General features: G+C 36.1%; 1 protein-coding gene across 23 annotated transcripts in view; it reads right to left on the bottom strand.

Annotated features, from left to right (window-relative positions):
- SYCP2 (synaptonemal complex protein 2) overlaps positions 1–27,616 on the bottom strand; it is an 89,872-nt gene that overhangs the window by 5,163 nt on the left and 57,093 nt on the right. For 12 of the 23 annotated variants that reach the window (XM_034640040.1, XM_034640043.1, XM_034640046.1 and 9 more), the window contains 20 exons: positions 22,141–22,268; positions 21,314–21,350; positions 19,237–19,307; positions 19,089–19,146; positions 18,567–18,622; positions 18,078–18,135; positions 17,414–17,582; positions 15,426–15,463; positions 14,764–14,934; positions 13,200–13,398; positions 11,800–12,008; positions 7,897–7,987; positions 7,499–7,654; positions 6,839–6,966; positions 5,495–5,589; positions 5,317–5,416; positions 5,025–5,083; positions 4,863–4,941; positions 4,719–4,775; positions 2,926–3,575 (listed from right to left, as the gene is read on the bottom strand). In XM_034640040.1, the coding sequence (XP_034495931.1) occupies positions 3,351–3,575; positions 4,719–4,775; positions 4,863–4,941; positions 5,025–5,083; positions 5,317–5,416; positions 5,495–5,589; positions 6,839–6,966; positions 7,499–7,654; positions 7,897–7,987; positions 11,800–12,008; positions 13,200–13,398; positions 14,764–14,934; positions 15,426–15,463; positions 17,414–17,582; positions 18,078–18,135; positions 18,567–18,622; positions 19,089–19,146; positions 19,237–19,307; positions 21,314–21,350; positions 22,141–22,268 (2,184 nt within the window). In that variant the 3' untranslated portion in view covers positions 2,926–3,350. The other 11 variants (XR_004619419.1, XR_004619420.1, XM_034640047.1 and 8 more) reach the window with 10 other exon arrangements.

The following is a 27,616-nucleotide window of genomic DNA, read 5'->3' as shown; positions in this document are numbered from 1 at the left end:
GAGAGAGAGAGAGGATACATGTGCATGAGTGGGAGGAAGGGCAGAGGCAGAGGGAGACAGAGACTCTCCAGCAGATTCCCCGCTGAGCACGGAGCCCGACATGAGGCTCAGTCCCACAACCCTGAGATCATAACCTGAGCCAAAATCAAGAGTCAGATGCCAAACTGACTGAGCCACCCAAGCACCCCAATTCGGTCTCTTTAACATGTTACAAGACTGTTTAGATTTTGTTTCTTCTTGACTAAGTTTTGGCAGTTTGTGTTTTTACGAATTCATCCATTTCACACAAGGTTTCTAATTTATTGGCATACAACTGTTTACAGTATTCTCATAATCCTATTTCTGTAAGGTCAGTAGTAATGTCCCCAATTTCCATGGCTGATTTTCGAAATTTTAGTCTTCTGGTGGTGCCTGGGTGGCTCAGGCAGTTAAATGTCTGCCTTCAGCTCAGGTCATAACCTCAGGGGCCCTGGGGTCAAGCCCTGCATTGGGTTCTGTGCTCATCAGGGAGTCTGCTTCTCCCTCTCCCTCCACTCGTGCTCACTCTCTCTTTCTCTCAAATAAATAAAATCTTAAAGACATTTTCGTCTTCTGTTTGTTTATCTCAGTCTAATAATGGTTTACCAACTTTTGGTTTTTTTTCTGTTGTTTTTCTATTCCACTTTTTTCCCCTTAAATCTCCAGTGTAATCTTTATTATTTCCTGCCTTCTAATGGCTTTGGGTGTAGATTGCTCTTTTTTCTAGTTTTTTAAAGTTTAAACTTGGGTTATTGATTTGAGATCTTCATTTTTAACGTATATAAATTGACAGCTATAAACTTCCCTCTCAGCTCTATCACTTAAGTTTCAGAATGTTGCATTTTCATTTGTCCCAAAGTATTTTCTAATTTCCCTGTGGTTTCTTCTTTGACGCACAGGTTAGGAGCATGTGGTCACTGGAGAGTTTTACGTAAGGAAGAGGCGTGCTAGGGTTCATGATGCAGTGAGACTGTCCTGGCTGCAAAGTGAAGCAGGCTGCGGAAGGCAAGTGTGAACGCTGAAGAGCCGTCTAGGAGGTTGGTGCAATCGTCTGTGTGAGAAATACTGACACTGCCAACAGTAGTGACAATGTAAGTAACAGAAATGACACATATGGGGAACATATTTTGACAGTAAAATCTGCAGGACTTGATCAACTAAGTGGCCACGGAAAAAAGCAAAATCAAGAATTCTAGGTTTTGGCTTGCACAGTTGGGTGGATAAGAGAGATGGAGAAGCAAGGTTTGTTTTCCCTTTGGTGTTGAAAAAGAGTACTGAGAGAAGTCAAGGGTTGTTCTGAGACTTGAGATGCTGATTAGAACTGTCAATAAAGCAGTGTGTGTGCGATGCTAATGTCCAAAATAAAGGTCAGAACTTGTATGCATTTGCATTCCATCAACACAGAGACGGCTATTACACAGGACCATATGAAGTTACCTAAGGAGAAAGTATAGATGGAGGAAAGGTGACAGACCAGGAATGAGTACTGCATTAAGAGGGAAAAGGGAAGCCAGGAAAGATTCAAGGAATGGAAAATATGCCAGCCAAAGTCTGGGTGACATGGCATTGAGGAGCTAGGTCAAGCAGATGGAGACTGGGGTGCCTGGGTGGCTCAGTGAAACGTCTGCCTTCAGCTCAGGTCATGATCCCAGGGTCCTGGGATCAAGCCCTGCATTGGGGTCTTTGCTTGATGGGGAGTCTCCCTCTCTCTCTTCTCCTCCCCCTGGCTTGTGCTCTCTTGCTCGCTCGCTCACTTGCTCTCTCAAAATGAGTAAAATCTTTAAAAAAAAAAAAAGATGGAGATTATACTTGGTAAAATAAATCACTGGTATTTTGATAAAAAGTAGGTTCAATGAAATTGTAACTAGAGAAAATTCTTTCCCTAAAGGTGAGTAGAGAATTACATTGGACCGGCAGCAGTTAGAGGGGAACTTGATGCCAGGGGCCGTTTTTTTGGTGTGTGTGTGTGTGTGTAAGAAGCGTGGGCTATCCACACTGGCAGTGATACCAAAGACAACAGGACTCAGAGCACCAGTAGGGGACAATCCTGCCATAGGAACGTGTGAGAAATCCGAAAATGCTGGTATTGATGCAGGTAACACGTTCAGGAGCTACAAGGTAAAGAACTAAGGAATGCGGGACTGATGTGCGGGGACACTCCGGAAATGTGCTGAAGTCAGTTAAGCAGAGGTGGGACTGCTGAGCAGCCATTTGAAATATGTGGTCATAAATTTAAGCCTGATTATAACTTTACTCCTGTGATGTTCAGATTGTGGAATGAAGGGTGTGAATTAGCAGATTCAATGCGAGGAGAGAGGGAAAATGTATTAGTTTTGACTACAGTATAAAAGGTAAGGAAGGAAAGAGGGACAAGGAAGGTAACAGGCACAGCCCAGGACTACTGCAGAAAGCAAGCTGCAGGCAGAGGAAGGTCAGGCAGACAAGAAGGTTGGGAAGGAGATCCAGCGGGTAACAACTGCTGGGTACTCGCAGCAGAGACCCGGGCTGGGCCGCGCACTCGGTGCAGTATGGGAATGCGTGTGACCCATCATGTAGCAGACGTGAAAGTCTGGCCAAACAGGTGAGGGAAACAGGGAGGGGAGTCAAGATGGGAGGAGCCCTAAAGTCTCACAGGGAAACGTGGAGTTTCAACTCCTGAGGATTATTTACTGTTAGGGCAGAGCTGTCACTGTCTCTTGAGCTAGAATCCCTGCTGCCCTACTGATAACTGAATTCCTCTGCTTGTCTAGACTGAGAGCTGCTTTTACCACTGTCTGCAAATACTGGTCGTATTCCCACCCTGCAGTCCTGGTGCGGGCCCGCAACAGGGGGAGGCCGTTGAGAAGCACGACGGGAGAAGGACGTTTCGTTTGATCCAATGTTCATAAAATAAATAACTTTCTAATATTCAAGTCACAAAGCATTTATTTCAACTTAACTATACAATTAAAACAAATGTATATTTTAGCAAGATATTATTACAATGAATATTAGGAGCTTAAAAAGTACTGGTCAAAACAGCCTGCTTATGAGTTAAGACTTCTACCTAGAATTAATTAAGATGTTCAGACAATATAGTAACTGGAGCTGTAACTGAATAAACACTCTCTCCAACAGTGTGCTGAGAGTACCGACTTAGACTCAGGTAAGCATTTTCAATCTGAGCCTTCTCCCCTTTCTCAGCATGGCTAAATTTTTATTACATGTAGCATATTCTGAACTAGCAATACCTTATATTTAGTTCAAACTGTATTCATTTAAAAATATTTTAAACTTTATTAAACTAGTTTTATGAGTATAGTTAACTTGGTAAGATTTATTCAATGTAAATATTACTTCAAAAACAAGCAAATTCCTTTTGCTGTTTGGTTTCCCAAAATTTTCTCTTTAAAAGAAGAGCAGTACTCTACAGACAGAAGTCTCGAGGTTGGAGTCATGTTAAAGTGGTTCTTTCTCATCCACAAGACGACATTTCTTTGGATTTGGAGGCTCCTACAAAAGCACTCTTGCCTGGGTGACATGTGTATTTTTCTTTTTGTAGGGCTACTCTGTATTGCCTGTTATACACAAAAAGGAATAAGTGGATAAAACTTGTTGATAACAACTAGACCTCACACACGAACATTTCTTTCATGAGCCATGAACAATGACATCAGTCCTCTGCGTACATTAAGCAGCTCCTCTTCTTGCTATAGCCAGGGGGAAAAAATCATGCTTAGATTTTAAATTATCACTGTAAAACCACCAAATAGAGGGGAAAAAAAACTAGCTAGTACTTGGGCTTCTTTTTAAAACAGTCCCTTTCTTAAAGGTATTTTTTTTGTCAGTGCTCATTCTGTCTAACTGCCCTGCCCCAGGATCTACTCCGAGCTAGCTACAGAGTTCAGGCATTGTCACTGATATTCCAGATCAACTGAGAGATCGTCTTTTAAATCCCAAATTGTCGAAAGTTTTTTCTAGACTGAATTTCATTCACCAGTCCAGTCAGCTTGTTTGCTCCAAGCTAAGGTGGCTTAGCCATAAAGGCCTGATCCTCTGCTGCTCCAGCATAGTGAGCTTCTATTAAAATTGGGTAAGGACATTAGTACTAATCTTTGCGTGCAGGATGTATCACAGCACACATAAGAATGTCCTCCATGTTCACTTGGACCGCCCACCCCCAGGAGTACTTTTCCCCCAGAATGCAGCTCTGGTCTACGAGACCCCTGGAAAGTCAACTACTTCTATCCTCAAATCTAAGTAAATGGAGTCCTGTTGTCCGAGCGGACAGCAGGCCCTTCTGGGTAGCTCTGTCCTGACGTGGCTCCTGCAGACGGCACAGCGGAGGCCCACCGCAGCGCACGGTGCTTCTGTACCGTGCCAAGAAGTCATTCTTTCAGCTCATTTTAAAATCTGCCAACTGATTGATTGTTTTTCCTTAGGGGGGACTCATTTTAATCACCTCTATTAATATTTTACGATGCATTTGCTCCCATTATTCTAATTTAAACAACTAAACATCACTGGGCTAAAAGAAAGAAGAAAAGCCTGTGNACTCATTTTAATCACCTCTATTAATATTTTACGCTGCATTTGCTCCCATTATTCTAATTTAAACAACTAAACATCACTGGGCTAAAAGAAAGAAGAAAAGCCTGTGGAAGAATTGCCACTGACTGGCGGCCAATCCCCATGAAGCCCTGACCTGAGAGCAGACTTACTGTTTCCTTGAGGAGTCTGTCTTGCAGCATTTTCATGTTTTCTTTCATCGAACACATCTGTAAATACATATTTCATCTATGAAATTTAGTGTAAAATGTTCATGGTATTGAGAGAGCTGATCTATAAACATGTACAAGCTGTACCTCAGATGTAAACACGGTGTCTTCGTAATCAGTGTTGTAGAAGACATTTTTGTCCAGGGATGCTTTCAAAAGGCGAAGCCTAACAAAAGGAGTTGTTTGTAGTTATTCTACTAAAAATTAAAAATGCATATAGATTCCAGTCATTAAGAACATCACACTAACCTTTGCTGTTCCCTTTTTTGATAGGCATTGAGCTTCTGAAATGTCTTCTCCCAGAAATCCTAAATTTTAAACACAAAAATTAACTCTTGGAGAATTCCTATATTCCTAAACAACGTGGCTATATGCTAAGCATATCCCAGATGTTATATACTCTCTCAGGGTGTTCCCTTATTATCAAAGGTATTCATTGTAAGCATCAGTCTATAAGTGTGTGTATCTGAAATCAAACTCTTTTCTAAAGAACAAAAGTAACAAAAAGTTTTCACAAGTGTAGCTCTTTAAAAGCACAAACCACAAATTCCTTCTCCAACTCTTTTAAAGACTGTGAGTCTTTTTCGAAATTCTCCAGCTCCTCAATGATGATGAACTGGAACTTATCAAGTTTTTTGATCCTATTAAAGAAACAAAATGAAATTATTTTTGTAAACCACAGCATTCAGAAGATTTCAAAAGAGGTTTTTATTACAGACCTATACTCCTGAATCTGATGGTTCATTGTGTTCAGATGTTGTTGAGCCGTTTTCCAAGACAGCTTAGTAAAATAATCCATCAGTTTTTGGCGGATCTGAAAAATACTAATTTTTAACTTGAAAACTCTTTACAAAATAATCTAACCAAGACTATGTTAAGAACAAAGCCTTTACCATGAAATAATTAAGAACTCAGAAAAATGACAAATGCAAAACTTGGTGATTTAAACCCAAGTGTTAATAAATTAGCTCAGTCAGAGCAGCAGCCGGTTCCATCAAGAAGGTTCCGACTAGGGGCGCCTGGGTGGCACAGCGGTTAAGCAGCTGCCTTCGGCTCAGGGCGTGATCCCGGCATTATGGGATCGAGCCCCACATCAGGCTCCTCTGCTATGAGCCTGCTTTCTTCCTCTCCCACTCCCCCTGCTTGTGTTCCCTCTCTTGCTGGCTGTCTCTGTCAAATAAATAAAATCTTTACAAAAAAAAAAAAAAAAGAAGGTTCCGACTAAGGGCTTCATCATTGTTTTTGTAAAGACACCACAGTCTACATGATTTACAAAAATGCTACTGATTATAATTCTCTTCAGGAACAGAGCCTAAAAGTCACACACAGAATTATTACCGTCTTCCATGAGAACATACTTGTGAGATCTGGCCAGACGCAGAACAGAATATATAAATCAGGGCTTCTCTGTTTAGAGTATGTTGAAATTCGATAATTAAAATCAAAATAAAATACACAGAATCTTAATTTCAGAGAAGAAAAAGACAAGGAAGAGATGGGGCTGATGATAAAAGATGTTTTTCTGCACAGGTTAGCAGCAGGCAAAGAGAGCTGTTCTAAACACAGGCATGTGCGAAAAAGACATAAGTGGAGAAAACAATAACTAAAAATTGTTCCAGAAAGTATTTTTGCAATCACCACCTCACCGGAGCCTCAGCAGCTAAGGCTACGTAGGTGTGCAGACCTGGTGACACAGAATGAGAGGGGCTGCATCCTTTACGCTCTGTGACAGCGCCCTCTCTAGCAGTCAGTCATCTCCGGGCAATAAACAGATGAGGCAGGAGAAGAAAAAGAAAAATCATGCCAAGAGTCCAAATGGTAAACAAAGTGAAAAGGGAAATATGACAAAGAATCTAGGAAAAGAAAGAATATGGGTAACACACAGATCTTAGAAGAGAAACCTGGCTCCTAAGACGAATCACTTCACTTTTCACCAGTCCGTGAGGACTGAGGGAGTTAATAAATGGGTGTTTTGTTGCCAAGAGACAACGCAGCTGATAGTCTAGTAGAAAGCTAGTATCTTATTATTGGGATAAATCATAATTTAAAGAATAGTAACTCACGTGAAACTTCCTCCTGAATTCTGTGTTGAGGCTCTCACATATCACCTCTAGCCCTAAGATCTCACTTTCCCAGCTCTCCCCATGGATAGAAAAGTCATTTATTGATAATGGAGATACACTTCCAGACACTAAAAGATGAAGACACTCAGGTTAAGTTTAAAATATGCATTATTACAAATTTAGTCTGAAACTAAACTTCATGAAGTTTAGAAGTCTCATGAAGCTGAGAACACAATCTTATTTTCAGATTCTACGTGTGATCTAAGAATTATGACATAAAAGGTAGACCTATTTTTCAATTTAAAAATATTTTGATTTCTAAAAAATCCTCTTGGCAATGGTAACATTGGGATGGAACATTTTTGGACTCATTGTTTTTTTAAATATTTCCATGTTAACAACCAAATATTTAGTGACACACAGATCTATCAGTAAATTTGTAAAGTTTGTGGTAATAATAGAATTACAAAGGAGATTTATGAGTACAGACCCTTACTACCATATTTTTCACATAAAGTAAACTTTGTGATAAAGCATCATCCTTATTAGACTTATCCAGAGTTCTCTTTACAGAGGGGATTTTTTTTGTGGATCACTCAAGATCTAAGAAACCACCTTCCACAATAATTGCATTTTGACAAAGGCATTTGATCTACCTACCTTTGTAAGTGTGATGATCTCTATCTTCAGTTTTAGATAGTTTTTTGGGAAGCAAGTATACTCTCCCTTTCTCCTCCTCTTCCAATTCTGTTTCATCAGCATTACTTAGATTATCTTCTATGTACATTCGTTTGCGATTAAGATGCCGTGTGGGGCCTAAGGTACAGTTAAAAAACAGTGCTACAATCTTGATTAAAAATACCTAATAATTTTCTTGCTTTTATTAAAAAAAAGCATTTTGGTTATTCGTTTTAGGCAACTGTGCATTAAGTTCTATTTTCCATTTGGCATTAACTAAATCGAATAAATGTTATGACTTAAACTATAATTCCTTTACATGAAATTTCACAGTAGTATTTCAGTAATACTGTTTTTAAAGCAGTGCTAGGACTACAAACCTGACATGTGAGTAGAGTCACGAGGCATGTCCAACCATATTTGCTCTCTTCCTTCACTAGACAGGGATAGTGGAGATGCGGAATGACTTCCCTAAAATAGAAATTGGAAACAAAACTATCTGAAAAAGAAATGGACCACATTTGCAATTTACTTGCTTTAGGGTTTGAGAAAGATGGTCAAAGGCGAAGCCAAGAGAGCTTACAGAATTTGTTTATATCCCTTCCTCTGCATCTCTAACACAACCACACATTAATGAAAATTCCTACATTCATCTCAATCTTAAATTACAGCAATAGTTTTCAGCTGGCTTTTTCGACTACTCCTCTGCTTTTCAATTCTTTCTTAGAAGTCTAAACTCTTTGAACCTACATTTCAGCCATACCTTTTTCATCTAACCTGGTGTTTTCCTGTTTCAGTACACAAGTTTCTCCATGCCAGTCAAATGAGTCATTTTCCTATTCCATGAAAACGCACGCCCACTCCAGTCGACTTCCTTTACTTATTAGATGGGTCGATAGATCCAGACCAAGCAGAAAAGGAACAGGAGCCTACCTACTGAGGTGGAGGGTTGAGCCCTCGCCAAGCTGTAAAATTTTGCCTTACCGTTGTTTTACAGGTTATTACAATATTTGTAATGATGGATTGATGGACTGCTATAGTGGCACAAAGCTCAACCAAATTTCTATTTAATCATGAAAACAGAAAGGCCCAGTTATAACTGTGTCAGTGGTTCAGCAGCTATATCCCCACTATTTAAGACCTTACAACTTCTCATTTTAAAAATTTCAACTTTTTTCCAAGATCGAACCATTCTGCATACTTTAAATATCAGATTTTCAGTAACAGTTAAAAATATTAAAATAAAATGATTATTAAAGGCCAGTAATCTGGTTCTTGTAAGAACAATCTTAGTTTAAGTTGGATGGATACTACCCTTTAAACCTCTATTTTGTATAGGATTTTCATTGTTTGCAAATTCAACTTCCATCAACTTTTTTTCTGAACTATGAATGCTTACATCTGAGTAGCTGTTCCAGATGTGTGTATCTTGTGTAAGTACCACAGAATTTATATTTTTTCTATTCACAACAGTATTAATTGGAGTATGCCTGGGCTGTGAATGAACAAGACCTATGCAAGCCTAAAGGAAATTAGAAAATTATTTAAAGCCAAACAACAATATGAAACCAAAGCTACTTATGTTTTGAGGGAATAATTCATTTGCTGCTAAAATTCAATATCCATTCACAATTAAAGGGGAAAAAATCCTTAGACAACTAAAACAATTTGATAAAAGTATCCACCAAAAACTACAGAATAAGCACGCCTATTAGATGGCATCTAGTTAACATTGCCCCCAAGGTCATCATAACTTTAACAATAAAAAAAACTAAAGTATAAGGACTGGAATGGAAAAATGCAAAAATTATCATGAGTAACTGTCTATACTCTAAATCCAAGAGGTCCTAGGCAGGCCCTATGACAGAATTAGTCAAGGTAGTTGGAGATATAAAAATCAGTAGTGTTTCTATACAAAAGCAAAAAATTAACCCCCCAAATTTAGGTTTTTTAATACAGCAAAAAGAAAATCCATAAAACACAGGAATTAATCTATTTTCTTTGTGGAAGATTTGGCATAATTTTGTTGGAAATAACACCAAAATGTAGAGAGAAAAATATGTGGACAAGAAAGCTCAGAATCAATATTGGGAAATGGCAATTCCCTTAGACAAATTGTAAAATTTACATGAATGAGTAGAGGGCCAAGAGTGTGCACAAGAATGAGAGGGGTGTGGGGTGGTGAAGCACCCTGTAAAGCTCTACTGCTGAAAGCCATGTGGCCTCAGCACAAAGAGAGCCCACCTCACAGTCGCCCGCCCCAGGCACCCCCCCCACCCCGCTGTTGCCAGGGGTTGTGCCCAGATGAACACGGCAAATAATGGAGACAGGAGGGTACCTCATGCATGACGCTGCTCTAATTCACCACCCACGTGCAAAGAGAAATCCTAGAAAGATTAATCCTAAAAGTTAAAAGGAATCAAAACTAACATTTTTACCAGAAAAAATGTTGTTTTTGTTGAACACAAAGACTGGTAAACTTCATTTCTTTTTTTTTGTCATATGGAAGTTTTTTATTTAAGTGAAAACATACTGGAAAAAGAATGTTTGCATTGTACGTAACCAATACAGAATATCTAGAATATTTTAAGAACTCCTATGAATTTATAAGAAAAATGAGACAATGCAATTAAAAAATTAGAAAAAACAGGCAATTCACAAACCGGCCAAAAAACATGAAATACTGATGCTGTTAATCAGTAAAATGCAGACTGAAGTTACTCACTACACTTACAGATTGGCAAAAAGAGAACCATCTGGTCAGCTGGTTGAAACTGTAGAGAAATGGGCACTATCACATAGCAGTGTTGGAGAGTGCAAGCTGACAGAGCTATTTACATAGCAAATTTCTGATATCTAGAGTCAACAGTTAATGGGAAACAAAGGGCAAGTATGTGACAATTAAAATTCCAACTAGCGCCCAGTAGCATAAAAAAAGTGGGCAGGGGATTATGTAGGTTTTGAGATTTGCAAAATGGAATACTGAGGGGCTAAAGGATTCAGGGAAACCAAGGATGGTAGAGAAATACTGACAAAGGATGGTGGGATGATGATCTAGTAGGAAACTGGTGTTCACACTGTGGTTTGTAGAAGTTGAGTCTTGCAAAGGTGCCTTGGGGGTTACTGGGGAGGGAGGCCGAGTAGGCTGGGGTGCAGACCTCCTGTCTGCTTTAGGTAGTGTAGCTCCATTTTTATCTTTTTGACACATTGGTGCTTTCATGAGAGATTTTGTTAGAAAAATGTGCTCTGTGAAGACTACTGGCTAAACAGAATAAAAGGACCTTAAAACCCTGTAGGAACAAAAACATTGAGTTCGAAATTGTAGGACAGAAGTTTGGTTTTATCAGAGGTTTTAGATCGTGGCTGTAGGTGTACTGAACTCTCATTAATTCCATCTCCGTATACAGAGGTTAGCACATTATCAAGAGAATAATATATTTGGGTATTTACTATGTATCGGATAGTAAGGGTACAATGACTAATTTTTCACAGTCCCACTGTGTAGATGATTAAAACTGAGATGCAGAGGGTTTCATTAACTTGTAAAATGTTACATAGTTAGCAAAGAGTAGAGCCAGGATTTTAAATGCGAATCTGACTCAAAACTCTTTCTGCTATACCCAGTTATAGTAAGCTATATTATCTTGGTAGTCAGCTCTGTAACTTTATTACTGCTTTAAAACTCTCCAATTTAAGCCATTTATACAACCCAAACCAAAAAAAAAAAGGGGGGGGTGGAGGTGGGGTGGGGTCTGTAAATTGGTACCAAAGTATCCACAACTTAAAACTATTCCTTGTAGGCATGACAGTTTTAGCTACCCTCCCTCACTTTGACCGTAATTGATTCCTATCTTTAATGTCTTTTTACAACCCTTGTGAACATAACTACATATTAAGGAAATGGTACATATAACAATATACAAAAGAGGAAGAATAATTTTTCATGTATCATTAAATTTGTTAATTTTAATATTCATTCATGAACTATGTGATTTGGATGTATAGACGAGTAGTGCCTCTGTGGAAGAGATCTTTCCTATCACAATACTCCTAACAGCACTCAGTACTTCCCACACCACTACATCCTTCCTCCTGTACAGCTACTTACTAGTCTAGAAGTTTCAGGGAGGCTATTTTACTTATCAGTAGGTTATTCTTCTCCCGCAGACCAAGACCAGAACCCTACGTTAGGTGGGTAAGCAATGTATATTTAAGATTAGCGGCAAATGATTTACCCCCTTCAGATACACCTGATAAAGGAAAAAAATAATGTATATTCTTACCAAGAAGGATCGTGGAATTGGTGAGCAACTTTCTCTCGCACATAAACTTTTGTCGCTGTCTTTAAGTGACTTTTTTGGGTCTCCAACTCCATATTTACTGCTTAAGGATTCAGGTGATGAAATTTTTGGAGACGGTGATAGGGATTTTGTTATACGGTCATAATCCTGAGTAAAATCCCTTTCTCTTATCTTCTCTATACCTGTATTGCCTCACAAAACACAAAACAGGTGGCAGCTATTATCACTGGTGTCTGCTTCAGAAAGAGTACGATTACGTCCTAAGAACATAATGATCAATCAAATCCTCAAATCTTACCTATATTTAAAAAGATAAATGTTGAATAAATCAAGACCAAATTTTTAAGACTCTGAAAATATTATAGAAAATATTGTAGCTCAATTTAAAATGTAATCATAAGAACTTTCAAAAGTTCAAACAGGATATCTATGATACGAGCTGCTCTGTGATGATCAACCTAAGTATTATCTTGAGTATTCTGACATCAGAGCCAATACAGTCACATAGTAAAATCACAGGATTTTCTGGTTGGAGATGGCTTATCTAAATCCTTCATACATAGATGAGGAAATTCACAGCCAAAATAAGTCTTAGTATAAATGAATTCTCAGACAGTTTTCAGGCCGAATAAGGGCATGTACATCTGTCTTCTAGTATGTGGTTATCTGACATGCCAGTGGTCCTGAGCACTATGAAAATATTCTAGAAAAGAACAAAATAGCTACTTTGGAGGAAGCATATGTTAACTTATTTAAATCCTGAATTTTAACAGAAAAGATGGGATACTTGGAAATGCTTTAAAATATCCTTAAAAGTAACTGAAAACTATAAAATGTACAAACTTCTAGTTTCTATACTGGAGAAGTATGGGGGGTGTGTGTGTGTGCGCCGCAGCTCCAAAGAATATGAATTTTGTCAGTTATTTTTAAATAAAAGCAAACCTCACATCATGAAGATAATCCACTATGGGTCCACAGAATGACCATGGTATTCCTTGGAGACTTTTGTCAATGAAATGTAAAAAAGAAAAGCAGAAATCCCCATCATTATTTTCATGTTATTAAATATATTTGGGGATTAAAAACCTCAAAGTTTATTCAGCTTTCACATTATAATTTGTAAATATACATTAAATATTTTCCATATTGAAGCATTTGATCTTTAACTTCCTATCATGAAAGACTTGAGTGTCACAGGGACGCGGTCCTGATGTCTGCTTCACAAAGACAAAGCTACCAGCATTAACTAGTTCAAAAAATGAAGTTTTGACTACCTATAACTTTGAAGGGCATATTTAAGATTAATCTTCAAACTGTATTTTCACACAATTAGAGTCATTATGGAGACTTATTGAATATTAAGAGAAAAAAATGATACTGACATCTCATTACTTCTATAGGCGATGGGCTCCCAGATAAGGATATCGGAGATAAACCAAGGCTATTATCTCTTACAGCATCTTTTAGGAGAGTTGAATTTTTCCATTCTTTTGATATATCCTTTTGTGTTTCAGCAGAGAAGGCATTCTGTTGTTTCTTTGGCAGCTTCATGGTTTTGCTCCTGGAATGGATATTCTCCTCCTAAATGTATTGACAATTTTCAAATCATACTTGAATACAAATAATTTATACTTGGACACAAATTATGCTGAAATACTAAATATCTTCTATTACTATTTACAGGCATAACAGTGGTCTCAACATGAGTAGTGAAGGACTTTCTAATATATCAGGAAGCATATGACAAATTCACAAGAAAATATAATACATGCACTATAATAGCATAAGAAATAAAAAAAAATGCTATAAGGAGAAAATTATATTCAGTTTGGGGAAACCAGAAAGAGTTCCTGGATTTCATGGTACCTGACATGCTTGGGAGTTGTAAAAGAAGATGGTGCGGGAAGACTCACTAAGGCCAGGCCAGGCCTACTAAGGCTTCCTGACAGAGCAGAGGAAGTGGAGAAGCACAGGTCTCATTGGGTACACGTGCTGTCGAAGCGAGCACATCCCAGGTCCCACTTGGGAGTCACAAGTTTTTCCATCTGTTTCAGCTCAGGGAACAGGAGAAATGAGCTTGCAGGGGTACCCTGATGCACTGAATATTTCACTATACGGAGATTTTCAGGATTTTTCTTTGAAGAGGGAGAAGAGGAGAGGTGGCTTGGGAAGACTTAGCCAGTATATGTATAGTAAATTAAAGTAAGAAGTGATAGAAAATGTGGAGATAAATTATAGTCCTTAAAGTCTTCCAAGTAAAGGACAGCAAGGTCATAAACAAGGGGGAGGTGGAAGTTTGCCGATGTGAAATCAGAACAGTGTAATGGTCAGAGACCTACCTTTAGTGCCAGACTCTCTGGGCTCACACCTTTGTTTTACCACCTCCTCCTACCTGTGTGACCTTAGGCAAGTTCCTTTATCTCTCTGAGCCTCAACTTCTCATTTGTAAAATGAGATGTCAATAAGACTACTAGTCACCTATCATCCTTAAGAGATTTTAAGAAGTTAAAGTACTTTGTTAAAAAAGCTTTCAAGCAGAGATGGCTAGGGATACGTCTGTAACATTACGAGACAGAAACCAGGGATGCACACAGGTGGGCAGTGTATGGAAAGAACCTCAGGTCCATTAAGGAGAAAGATTCACAGTTTCCCAACAGTCTGCACTTTTCTGAAGTAAAATTTTGGAAAAATCAAGCATTTTTCTAATTCAAAGATATTTTCTTCAAATTATCATTTTCCTAGTGTCAAACATCTGTTTTGTAGCACTAATGCTAACTTACCACAAATTTACATATTGCCTAAGATCAATTTTCAGTCTTTAAAATTTCTCATATAGAAGGTCACCTCTTAAAATGTGATAAATTTGACATTTTCGCAAAAATATATTCTATATTTAGTATTTTCACAGGCTTTTCAGAAATTTTTAATCTGAATTTTATCTATTACCTTTACTAGCAATTTCTCTTTAAACGAATGTGAAAATTCTTGTTCACTCTCTGATTCTGAATTTGAGAGATCTTTATAATTTTTTTTGGTTTTTGCTGCTCTTCGTGGAAGTCTGGTTCTCCCATCTGGAACTGTCTCCTCTACCTTTTTGGTGATGTTTTTGTTGGGTGTCTTTAGGAGAAAAATTTCTGAATTATTAGATCAATATCTGAGATATAAGAAATATAAGGTATTTGCTATAAAGTTGGCACTGTAACAAGAAATGCATAAAATCTTTGTAGGAATAAAAAGATCCTGATTAACATTTTTACATGATGGGATTTTATCTTCCCACCCAAATATCTTTTCTATCGCCTTTTTTTTATCCCTGTCATTAAAGCTCTGAGAGGCCTGGTATATATTACCTAACTTACATAAAAAAGAGGAAAAAAGAGAAGCAGAGATATCAAAATTTCCTATAACCACAGAATAAAATAGACCTAAAACAGGACAACATGATCCAAAAAGGCAGAAGGTATGAGGATGCATGCAAAGGCTAGAATAATTATGGAAAAACAAGTAACAATAAGGATAAAATTATGGGATGAAAAAATGAATTTTTTTACATGACAGAAGAAAAATAATTTTACAGTGATGTTTGAACACAAACTTCTTGGCTTTACCACTTTAGATCTTGGTTGTCCCCTTTCTAAAGATGGTTCTGCAATTCAAGAAAATACATTTTTTAAATAGATAAGAACTGGCATTAAAATTTATTAGAATATCTTTGCATAGAAGTTAAAGTCATAACAAGAATATATCTTTAAATTCATTCAAAAACTTAAATTCAAGATGATTTGAAGTAAAATTGACATTGATAACTTAATAGTTTGGTAGAATATGAATTACCAATTTCCTTTCTCCTCTTTTACATCCTAAAATGTGTAAACATGCAAGAGAATACGTAACATAAGTTATAAAGTGAACACCTCCGTACATCTACCATTCAATTTAAGAGCTGGATTATAAATAATGATGTATCTATTTATGTGTATTCTCTATGATGTTCAATATCCCATCTGCCAAAAGGGAATATTTTCATTATCCTGAATTGTTTCTCTCATTCACTTGGTGTTAAAAAAGAAAGTTTTACTTCACAGATATGTATACCTAAACAATACAGTGAGCTTTATAAGACAGTATCATCTCATATGTAATATTCTATGATTTGCTTTATTTTTCACCGTTGTTTCTAAGATTCATCCACATTACTGAGAGTAGCTTGTTTCTATTCCCTTTCTTGCCTTTCAGGCACAATCAACTTTCTAAATATTTTCTGAAGCCTAAGAAATGGGATTATCCAAGCCAGGAAGCAATGAAGTTTGGGAGAAAGGTTTTCCAATCCTGGCAATAAGCCAGCCCCTACATACTGACTTGTGGTCATTCAGCCATTTAAACAAAACAATTCACTCAGAAGTTCAATTTTAGAAGTATTTACTGATGACAGTATTCTAACCTTGAATGGTCTCCTCAAGATCTCTGATCATTTACTCGATGTTACAAATGACTGTAAACTCCCTGAGAGAATGTGAATCTTATGTTTCCCCTTGGCTTAGAACTCACTGCTTCGAAGTCCAGACACGTGACCAGATGCAGTTACGTCTTTCAACATCTTCCCACAAGTCTGATCTGTGTTCCACCTACCCCAATACTGCACTCCCTGCACTAGCATGTGATGCTGTCTTTCAGACTTGTCTCTTTTACAGATGATAATACTGATGCTTCTCTTCCTCGTGTATATGATCGGCCTCACCTGTTTTCAAGATTCAGCCTCATTTATGAACACATGCCAAACTTCATTTCTATATTTCTATTTTTACTTCTATTTAAGCCATCACATGCTCCCCCCGACACATGCACAGAGGTTTCTACTGGCTAGTTTTATCCTGACATAAAAGCTGATTCCCTTAAAATACATATCAATTTAAAAGTTCAGAGTTATGCGGTCTTCTTTTAAAAATGGAATATATGAAATCTTTGTGTTTTAGTAAACAATCCAGGAAAATGGTCATTATGTCCAGCTGCAAACCCATACCTCAAACTCTTATCCAACTACTTCAAGAAAGTCACTAGACAAAGCAGAAGCCCTATGCTGGAAAGATATTCTGTGGAAGATTTAGGCAAAAATATTTCTGCAAGAAAATTGTTTACCTTACAATATATCTTTATATGAATTCTATGTGAATTCCTAAAAAGTATATGTGTTGGCTATGACAGGAAATGGGATGTCCAAGATCTGATTTTTGCTTAAAGTGTTGCTTTCATGAGTACTTAATAATACATCATTCACAATTGCTAAATAACTGAATAACAGGCCATGAATAGATAAATGATGAGAATATGCATGAACCAAAGGATATGACAATCATATTTTGTGCCTCTAAGATTCCAGTAAAAAAAGTAATTTATATATAATCATATTACTAAAAACAATAAAACAAAAAACAAAACCACTGTCGTGTTGTGGTGTATTTGCTCTTCGTTTCCATTCACAAGGCTATGTAGTTATAAACACTAACTACATATAAAAACATTATCAACCAACAAAGCATTTCATTTAGTTGAAATGGTAAAATCATTTGCAACATTTCTCTGAAAAGTGATTTCTTACTTGATTTCCCACTTTTAGGTTTCTTCATGTTTTTATTTCTGCTATAGTCTATTAGCTGTGGTTTTGATTTTGGTTCCTTTAGCCAGCTAACATCAGTCTTGCTGTCATCACATCTGTATTCTGTGTCAGTATCACTAAAGAGATTTTTCTTTTTAGGATTTGTTACAATCTGTTAACAAAAAAAAGAATCCTTGTAATAGATGAAGAAATATGTCTCATTATATGCTATGCAAGGTAGTTAAGCCAAAAAGAAAAAACAAACCCAAAAAACAAAAAACAAAAACAAACAAAAAAACACAACAACCCCAAGCAACAGATAAAGTAACTTCTTAATTTTTTGGCATTAAGGAAAACATATCTAGAAAGTCATTCAGAAATTCAGATCAGAGACTCAGATTCATATTTTGTTATTAAAAACAGCTTACTCCCACAGAGACATAAGCCAACGTCATCAAAGAAAGTAACTAAATCTGTCATATCTTCTATTACTAGATGGTTACAAACAGCTCAGAGACCATGCCAAAGTCATAGTGGGCACATGGATAATCTCACAGAGGGGAAAAAAATCCAAGTAATTTTGTTTTCTAGATCTGTGATCATCTTTGGCATTGGAAAATTGTTTCTAAAATACTGCTGTTAATAGACACATTAAGATATAACTTACTCTTTTATCTTTTGTTTTGAGGGAAGTTTCAAGTTCATCTTGATTCCTTAAACCTATCCTTAAACAAAAATATGCAGTAATTTTAATTAAAGTTAAGTATTTGTTCTCTTAAGGTAACATACATGGACAGTTAGAACTGGGTTTTCAGCCTTATTCTTTTACTAATTCACTATATAATTCTGGCCAAGTTGCTTATGCTCTCTGACCTCAGTTAATTGTAAAAATAACAAGGTCAGATGAAAGGACTAAGTCCTTTCAGCTTTATCTAAGAGACACAACTAATATTAAAAGTACATAGAATCTGCATATTAATTTTAGAAACAAAGGTTGAAATATTAGAAATATAATGGGGGTAATCATGCCAGTAACATTTTTACTCATTCTTCTTATATGTTAAAAACTCTCAGACAAACTGGGGGAAATACTGAAGAAAAAAAAATGAGAAGTTTATTTTAATTTGATCCATCTGATTATAATAAAAGCACCTACAATTTTATTGAATTATCCACACAGGCTTCTGTAGCTGTAGCTTGAAATTCCTGGATCTATAGTGTGAATAAACATTAAAAATTTTTCCTCAGTGTTGAAATAAGGTAAACAAAAATTTAAAAAGTAAACATATAAAATCTAGTTTCTATTACGTGCTATCATAAGATGCATCAATAAAATTGTTTACTTAAATATTTTTATATTTAAGAAAGCTAATACTAGAAAATATACTAAAAACAAAATAAACAGGAGTAATTATTTTAAAATTTCTTATATCAAAAAAGAAACTGATTTTCTTGATGTATTAGTGTGAGTCCCCCCACGCCCCAATTACCCATTTTTCTCTACTTTAGTTCACAGGATTTGAAAGGAAACCAAATGTACCTAAGTTGGTGCCAAATAAATTTTAAAATATTTTAAAGCATATCTCCAAGAGAATGGAAACCAAAAAACACACACTGTAATAACTATATGGTGAATACAAAATAAATACTAAATACAAAATACTGGTTTATAGCTTACTCCAAGTTTTATAATAGGCTCATCAGCTCCATTCAAATTAAAATTGTAAACATCATTCCTATAAAAAATGAAGAGAAATATTAACTCCATTATATAATAAATTTTCTTCAAATATGAATAAAACTAAGATTTATGAAAAATTACTTACAATGGGCATTCAGAAGTAACATTAACAAAAGAAGTCTTCAGTTGTCTATAACTTTTTTTCTGAACCTTTTCCTAAATACAAAAGAAGTTTATATAACAATCAAACTTGCACATTAGTATACTTGGTAAACAAACAACATATGCAATTATATTTTCATGTATTTTCTACTTGTTTCTATTGATGTTTTACATTTGTACACATTTCCTTAATGTAAACTGAATAAAGGTATTAAACATCCACACCTATAAAAATTTTGAACTTTACTAAGAACATAATTGAGTACTGTAAATTAAATATAAAATGTAAGATCCTTACATCTTTATTGCACTGACACTACTGTACATAGGTAAATGCTATCCTACAAGCTGAACCTTAGTGATTTTAGAGTCCCAAAACAAGTATGCTTCTTTTCTTCCCCAGACTCATTTGTTTTAAAGTCTTAGATAGAAAAACTTTGGGAGAGACTAAGGTTTATGTACAATCACTATTAATATCACTAAATGATTACTGAACAGAAATACTCTGAAGTCTAATTTAGTAAGTTTGAAATATTAAAACTATTCATTTTAGTTGTTATTCACATTAAATTTTATTATGTATTTTGGCTTTTATATATAATTATTTGTATTATTTCAAAAAGTTTATCCCTTAATATATTACTCCTCTGATCACTTATCTCAGTTATTCTTTCCAATAGAATTTTTACCACCATTTACATACATCTGTTCAATTCATCTATTGTGTGCTAGCATGTGCTAGGTATTACCGAAGACACAAAAAATAAGCCAAATTATTAAAAAGGATACAAAAGGGAGCAAAAGTGTTATACAGGATACAAAGATGATTCTAAACAGACACGTGCTAATAGAAGACACAGGAGACAGAAAAAGAACTGCAACAGTGAGTAAAATATCAAAAAATGGTACAAAGAAATCGGTGTGTAGATTAAGAATTCTTGCCCATTTGGATTTTGAGTCAGGAGACCTTGGAAGTTTTTAAAAAGAAGGCAGACTCTGAAGTAAGACTCACAAGGAGGAGTAAAGTTCTGACGGCCAGAAAAGAGTGAGAGAGCACACTGACTCAGTTCAGAGTTTTTTCTGCAGAGGGAAAGAAAAAGAGAATAAACACTTAGGAAAGACACTTCCAGGAATCTCAAGTTCTGCTTCAGCTAGAGGAGACGCACGTAGGGAACTAATACTAGGAAATAAAGACGGACTTTTCAAAGGGACTAGGAAGCCAGCCGGAGTCTCCACTTAGTAAGCAACAGGGACCAAAGAAGGAATTTGAACAACAGAACGGCATGACTGAAGCTGTGTGCTTTAAAAAGAAAAAAGCTCCTACTGAGTAGAATGACGGGTTGGCAAGAGAAATACTAGAGACAAAAAGAATTACATAAAGGATATTGCAATAATCCAGGGACTAGAAGTTAGAACTCAAACTAGGAAAAAGGAGTTGCATAGGCAGCAGAGGGGAGATTTACGAGGAATGTACAGAAGGCGAACCTCATTAAGGCAGGCACATGCTGTGGTGAGCACTGGGTGTTATACACAACTGATGAATCACTGAACACTACATCAAAAACTAATGATATACTATACGGCGGCTAACTGAACATAATTCAAAAGAGAGAGAGAGAGAGACAAAAATAGAAATTGTGAGGAATAAATCAAAGATAATTGGTATTTTAAGCCTGAATAAATAGTAATTTTTTTTTTTAAACAAAAAACAGAGACTTAAGAAGGATCTTATTGTCAGAAGAGATGAGATTAGCTAGGAAAAAAGAAAAGCAACAACAACAACAAAAAAACCAAAATGAAGATAAAGATTTATTGAATCAGGTACCAGAAACTGAAAAGATCACACTCACATAGGGAAAAGAAACATTGTTTTTGAAAAGCAGAACAGAAAGAGGACTATTTTGAGTAGTTGCTGCTAAACTTGTCTGCTGTTTAATCCTTTTATCAACATGCTGAAAACACTAATTCCATCCTATACTGTGACTGTATTTTATGTTTACAGTCAAATATCGTATAGAGTTTGACTATACATTTGGTGTAGTTAAATAATTGAAACCTACCTTACTGAGCTGTAGATCAGATTTGTTTGAAAAACCACTGTAAGAAAGGTTTTACCAAAATTAAAAAAGCAATTCAGTATCAGAATGCTCTTCATCAAAGCCGTTTTATATAAGGTAAAACATTTGGGTCACTAAGTTTACATTCAATATGCTGTGTAAGTAACTGGAATGTGACAGCTCTAGCCTGATGTTTCTGCAACTTCATTTGTAGTACACAGCAACACTGTTAACAGTAAGCTGGGTAGTTCATGCAGTAGGAGGTGCCAAGCAATTGGAAATGAATGGTTCTGCTGGAGAGTAATTGTTTTGTGTCTTATCATAAGGCCAGAATTAATTTAAATATGAATTAACCGCCAATCAACCTGTAAAGAAACACTTTGCAATAAGAACTGACCTTCAGAAAGACTGCAAACAAAAAAATGCATATTTACTATATAAAAGTAACTCATTTCAGCTCATTTAAATTTCATGTTTCATTAAGCAATATATTTAAATATATTTAGTTTTACTCATCACTAGGCTCAATAAATAAAATGTTAGAGCGTCTATATCCTAAAGATTTATTTATGAAATGGTATGCTGTATCAATATGGTATTTTTGATACTTTATAAAATGTAATAATCACCTACTACAATGACTAATTTCAAATTTAGTTCCCTTCCTGCATAATTAAACAGCTACTGTTTTTAAAAGTAAATAACTAGGTGTTTTCTATTGGAAAGTTGTAATACTTGAACATGCTCAAAACTAACCTTCTTAAAACTGTGTAAAATAATTTAGTTGTATCTGTCAGAAATATATTTATGTCTAAAATTTAAGAACATACCTGTCAATCAAAGATTCCTTGAATTTTCTTGTAGACTTTATGTCATCCTTTGGTTTATACCTCTTATTAATTTGCTTTATCAAAGATTCTGCTGCATCAGTAAATCCTTTCTCTTTTGATTTTTCTCTCTGAAAACAATAAGTTACCTTAAAACTCTACCAGTAATCCTTCAAAGGAAAATAAAGGAACATTTAAGAAAAATCTGGTTCTATTTTTAACTACAGAGAGAAATAAAGGCGGTAAGAAATTATTTAGTAAGCCTGGGCTTTGTCAGGCATTAAACAACACAGGATAAGTTTACAGAATGGTGCAGACTGCTCTGTAGAGATCAAAATAAAAGTTTCTATCCATGGAAAGATAAATCGTATTAAAAACTGAAGGAAAGTAAAATCTGGTTCTTTGAAAAGATCAATAAAATCAATACATCTCCAGCCATGTTAGCTAAGGAAAAAAAAAGAGAGAAAAGCCAGAAATTGCTACTATCAGAAATGAAATAGAGGCTGTCACTCTTACAGACATTAAAAGGCTAATAAAAGGATATTATGAACAATTCTATGCCCACAAATTCGATAACCTAAATCAAATGGGCCAATTCCTTGGAAGGTAAAATCTACCAGAACTCATACAAGGAAAAATAGATCATCTGAATAGGCCTGTATCTATTAAAGAAATTTAATCAATAATTAATACCTTCTAAAACAGCAAGCACCAGACCCTAGAAGGGTTTACCAGTGAGTTCTATCAAATATCACAAAAATTATACCAATTTTCCACAATCACCCAGAGGATAGAAGCAGAGGGACTACTTCCTAACTCATTAAATGAAGCTAGTATCATCTTTACACCAAAATCAAAGATAATACAAGAAAGGAAACAGACCTTACAGACCGCTATCTCTCATAAACATAGATACAAAAATCAACAAAATATTAGCAAATTATATTCAACAAGGTATAAAAATATCATGTTATATTGAAATAATACATTAAATTATATTATATTAAATTATACCCATGTGGGGCTCAATCCCAGGACACTGAGATCATGACCTGGGCCAAAACCAAGAATCGGATGCTCAACGGACTGCACCACCCAGATGCCCTGGTTTATAAACAACACAATAACCAGAAATTTCTGTGTTTCAGGCTGACTTGAAAGGTTTTACCCTAATATTTGGTATTGAATAAGTAGCCAAACTTAGTTTAAAAAGTATTTATAGGATATCATCCTTAATAGAGGAAAAACTATATGTTTCCCACCAAGATCAGAAACAAGGGAAAGATGCCTACTCTCACCACTTCTACTCAACATCAAACTGGAAGTCCTAAGAATGGAGTAAGACAAGAGAAGGAAATAAATGGTATACAGAATGGGAAGAAATAAAACTTTGTTCGTTGATGACATCATTGTCTATGTGGACAATAATCTCAAAAAATTAACAACAATACTCCTCGAACTAAAAAGCAAATGTGATAGCCCTGCTGAAGGATACAAGGTCAATATACAAAAGTTGACTGTTTTCTCATAAGCTAGTAAAGAACAACTAGAGTTTGAAATTATATTCCATTTATATTAGTACTCCCCAAAATGAAATACTTAGGTATAAATCTAACAGAACATGTACAAGATCTATACATTAGTAATGAAGAAAACCAAAGACTCTAAATAACAGAAAGAAATTCCACGTTCATGGATAGGAAGCTCAATATTGTCAAGATGTCAGTTCCTCTCAAATTGATCTACAGACTCAATGTAATCCTAATCAAAATTCCAACAAATTATTTTGTGGATATCGACAAAATGATTCTACAGTGTACACGGAGAAGCAAGACACTGAGAATAGCCAATATAGTATTGAAGAACAAAGTTGGAAGATTGACACTACCATACATTAAGACTAACTATAGAGATACAATAATCAATATATTGTGGTATTGGTGAAACAGACAAATAGAGTGATCAAAGGAAACAAAGAGCAAACAAAGCCCAGAAATACCCTCATAAATATAGTCAACTGATCTTTGGCAAAGGAGCAAAGGCAATGCAATGGAGAAAGGATAATCTTTTCAACAAATGATTGTGGAAGAACGGGACATCCACATGCTAAAATAAAAAACACAAAACAAAAAACAAACCAAGACACAGAACTTATACCCTTCACAAAAATTAACTCAAAAGGGATCATAAACCTAAAAGTAAAACGCAAACTGTAAAACTCCTAGAAGATAACAGAGACAATCTCGGTTGACCTTGGGTTTGGCAATGCCTTTTTACGCATAACACCAAAAGCACAATCTATGAAAGACAAAATTGAGAAATAGAACTTCATTAAAATTAAAAACTTGTGTTCTATGAAAGACACTGTTTCAAAAATAAAAAGACGAGCCATAGACAGAAACTATTTGTAAACACATATCTGATAAAGGACTTGTACAGGCATACTGCAGAGATACTACGGTTTTGGTTCTAGCACACAGTGATAAAGCAAATAAATGCATTAAAGTGAGTCAAATGAACTTGGTTTCCCAGAGCCGCATAAAAGTTGTGTTTACTCTATACTGTAGTCTATTAAACGTACAATAGTATTATGTCCTAAAAAAAAAAAAAAGTGCATACCTTATTTAAAAATACTTTAATGCTAAAAAATGCTAATCATCTGAATTTTCAGCATATTGTAATCTTTCTGTTGGTAGAAGGTCTTGCCTCAATGTTGATGCCTGCTGACCAATCAGGGTGGTGGTTGTTGAAGGCTGGACTGGCTGTGGCAATTTCTTACAATAAGAAAACAATGAAATTTGCCACACTGAGTGACTCTTGCTTTCATGAATGATTTCTGTGTAGCATGCAATGCTGTTTGATAGTATTTTACCCACAGAACTTCTTTCAAAATTGAAGTCAAGCCTCTCAAACCCTGCCTATGCTTTATCAACTAAGTTTATGTAATATTCTCAATTCTTTGTTGTCAACCTTCACAGCACCTCCACCACAAGTAGATTCGATCTCAAGAAACTATGGTCTTTGCTCATCCGTAAGAAGCAACTCCTCATCCGTTAAAGTTTTATCATGGAATCGCAGCAATTCAGTCCCATCTTCAGGCTCCACTTCTATTTCTCCTGCTGTTTCCACCACAGCTGCAGCTACTTCCTCCACTGAAGTCTTGAACCATCAAAGTCATCCTTGAGGGTTGGAATCAACTCTTCTAAACTCCTGTTAATGTTGATATTTTGGCCTCTTTCCCTGAATCACTAATGTTCTTTTTTGGGGGAGGGTGGGGGTAAGGAAGAGAGAATCCCAAGTAAGGCTCCACACCCATGAAGCCTGACATGGGGTTCAACCTCATGACCCTCAGATCATGACCTAACAGTTGGTTAGGTCATGCCTAACCAACTGAGTCACCTGGGTGCCCCATTCACAAATGTTTTTAATGACATCTAGAATGGTGAATCCTTTCCAGAGGTTTTCAGTTTAGTTTGCCCAGGTCTATCAGAAGAATCACTATCTATGGCAGCTAGAGCCTTATGAAATGTATTTCTTTAATATTAAGACTTGAAAGTAGAAATTACCCTTTGATCCATGGGCTGCAGAATGATGTTACGTTAGGAGGTATGAAAACATTAATTTAATTGTACATCTCCATCAAAGCTCTGGAATGACCAGGTGCACTGTCAGTGAGAAGTAATGTTTTAAAAGGATTCTTTTTTTCTGAGCAGGTCTCAAACACTGGGCTTAAAATATTCAGCAAACCGTGCTGTACACAGATGTGCTGCCACACAGGCTTTGCTGTCATTTATAAAGCACAGGCAGAGAGATTTAGTATAATTCTTAAGGGCCCTAGGATTTTCAGAATGGCAAATGAGCCCTGGCTCTACTTATAGTCACCAACTGCATGAGCTTCTAACAAGAGAGTCAGCCTGTGCTTTGAAGCTCTGATGCCAGGCCTGACTTATCTCTAGCTATGAAAGTCCTAGAGGGCATCTTCTTCCAATATATGGCTATCTTGCCTATATTGAAAATCTCTCTAGTGTAGCCACCTTCATTAATTATCTCAGCTAGATCTTCTGGATAACTGCTGCCTCACCTTGCATTTTTATGTTATGGAGACGGCTTCTTTCCCTGTACTACATGAACCAGACTCTGCTAGCTTCAGACTTTCCTTCTGCAGCTTCTTTACCTCTCTCAGCCGTCATAAAATTGAAGAGAGTCAGGGCCCTCCTCTTAAGTGGGCTTTGGCTTAAGAGAATTTTTTGGCTGGTCTGAGCTTCGATCCAGGCCACTCAAACTTCCTCCAGATCTAATAAGCTGTTTCACAAGAGGCCGAACTTTTTGCTTATATCAGCTTTCTGCATGCCTTCTACATTAAGCTTAATCATTTTTAGCTTTTGACTTAAAGTGAGAGACATGTGACTCTTCCTTTCTCTTGAACACTTAGAGGCCCCTGTAAGGTTATTAACTGGCCTAATCTCAATATTGTTATGTCTCAGGGACCCGGGAGGCCTGAGGAGAGGGAGATGGGGGAACTGCCAGATGGTGGAGCAGTCAGAAAACACACATTTATTAAGTTTGCCATCCTATCTGGGTGTGGTCATGGTGCTTCAAAACAATTACAATATTAACATCAAAGAACACTGATTATAGATCACCATAACTAATATATTAATAATGAAATATTATGAAATATTATGAAAATTACCAAAATGTGACAGAGACATAAAGTCAGCAAATGTTGGAAAAATGGCACCAATACAGTTGCCCAATACAGGGCTGCCACGAATCTTCAATTCATAAAAAACGCACTATCTATGAAGTGCAATAAATCATGGCATGCCTGTATCTAAATTATACAAAGAACTGTTAATATTTGACAATAACAAAGAACCCAGTTAAAAAATGAGCAAAAGATCTGAATAGACAACTCACCAAAGACATGCAGATGGTAAATAAAAATATAAAAGGATGCTCAAATTCATATGTCATTAGGGAATTGCAAATTAAAATGAGATACCACAAGCACATATAACAATAGCTAGGATCCAAGACACTGACAAGACCCAATACTGACAAGGAAGTAGATAAATAGGAATTCTCTCATCTGTTGCTCAGAACGCAAAAATGGTACAGCCGTTTCTTCCACTTACAGAAGACAGGCAGTCTCTTACAAAACTAAACACATTCTAACCATATGATCTAGGAATCATGCTCCTTGGTATTTTCCCAAATGAGCTGGAAGCTTATGTCCACATAAACCTGCACAATGAACGTGTACAGAAGCTTTATTCATAACGTTCAAACCATAGAAACCAGCTAAGATGTCCTTCCATAGGTGAACATCTAAACAAATCTTGGTACATGCATATAAGGGAATATTATTCAGCAGTAAAAAGAAAGGAGCTGTGAAGCCATGAAAACACATGGAGAAAACATCATTCCTATTGCTAAGTGAAAGAAGCCAATCTGAAAAGACTACATGCTATATGAT

This window comes from Ailuropoda melanoleuca, chromosome 13 (assembly GCF_002007445.2).
Source record: "Ailuropoda melanoleuca isolate Jingjing chromosome 13, ASM200744v2, whole genome shotgun sequence".
Lineage (NCBI taxonomy): Eukaryota > Metazoa > Chordata > Mammalia > Carnivora > Ursidae > Ailuropoda > Ailuropoda melanoleuca.
The sequence above is the reverse complement of the archived record's forward strand: the minus strand, read 5'-3'. Positions and strand labels throughout refer to the sequence as shown.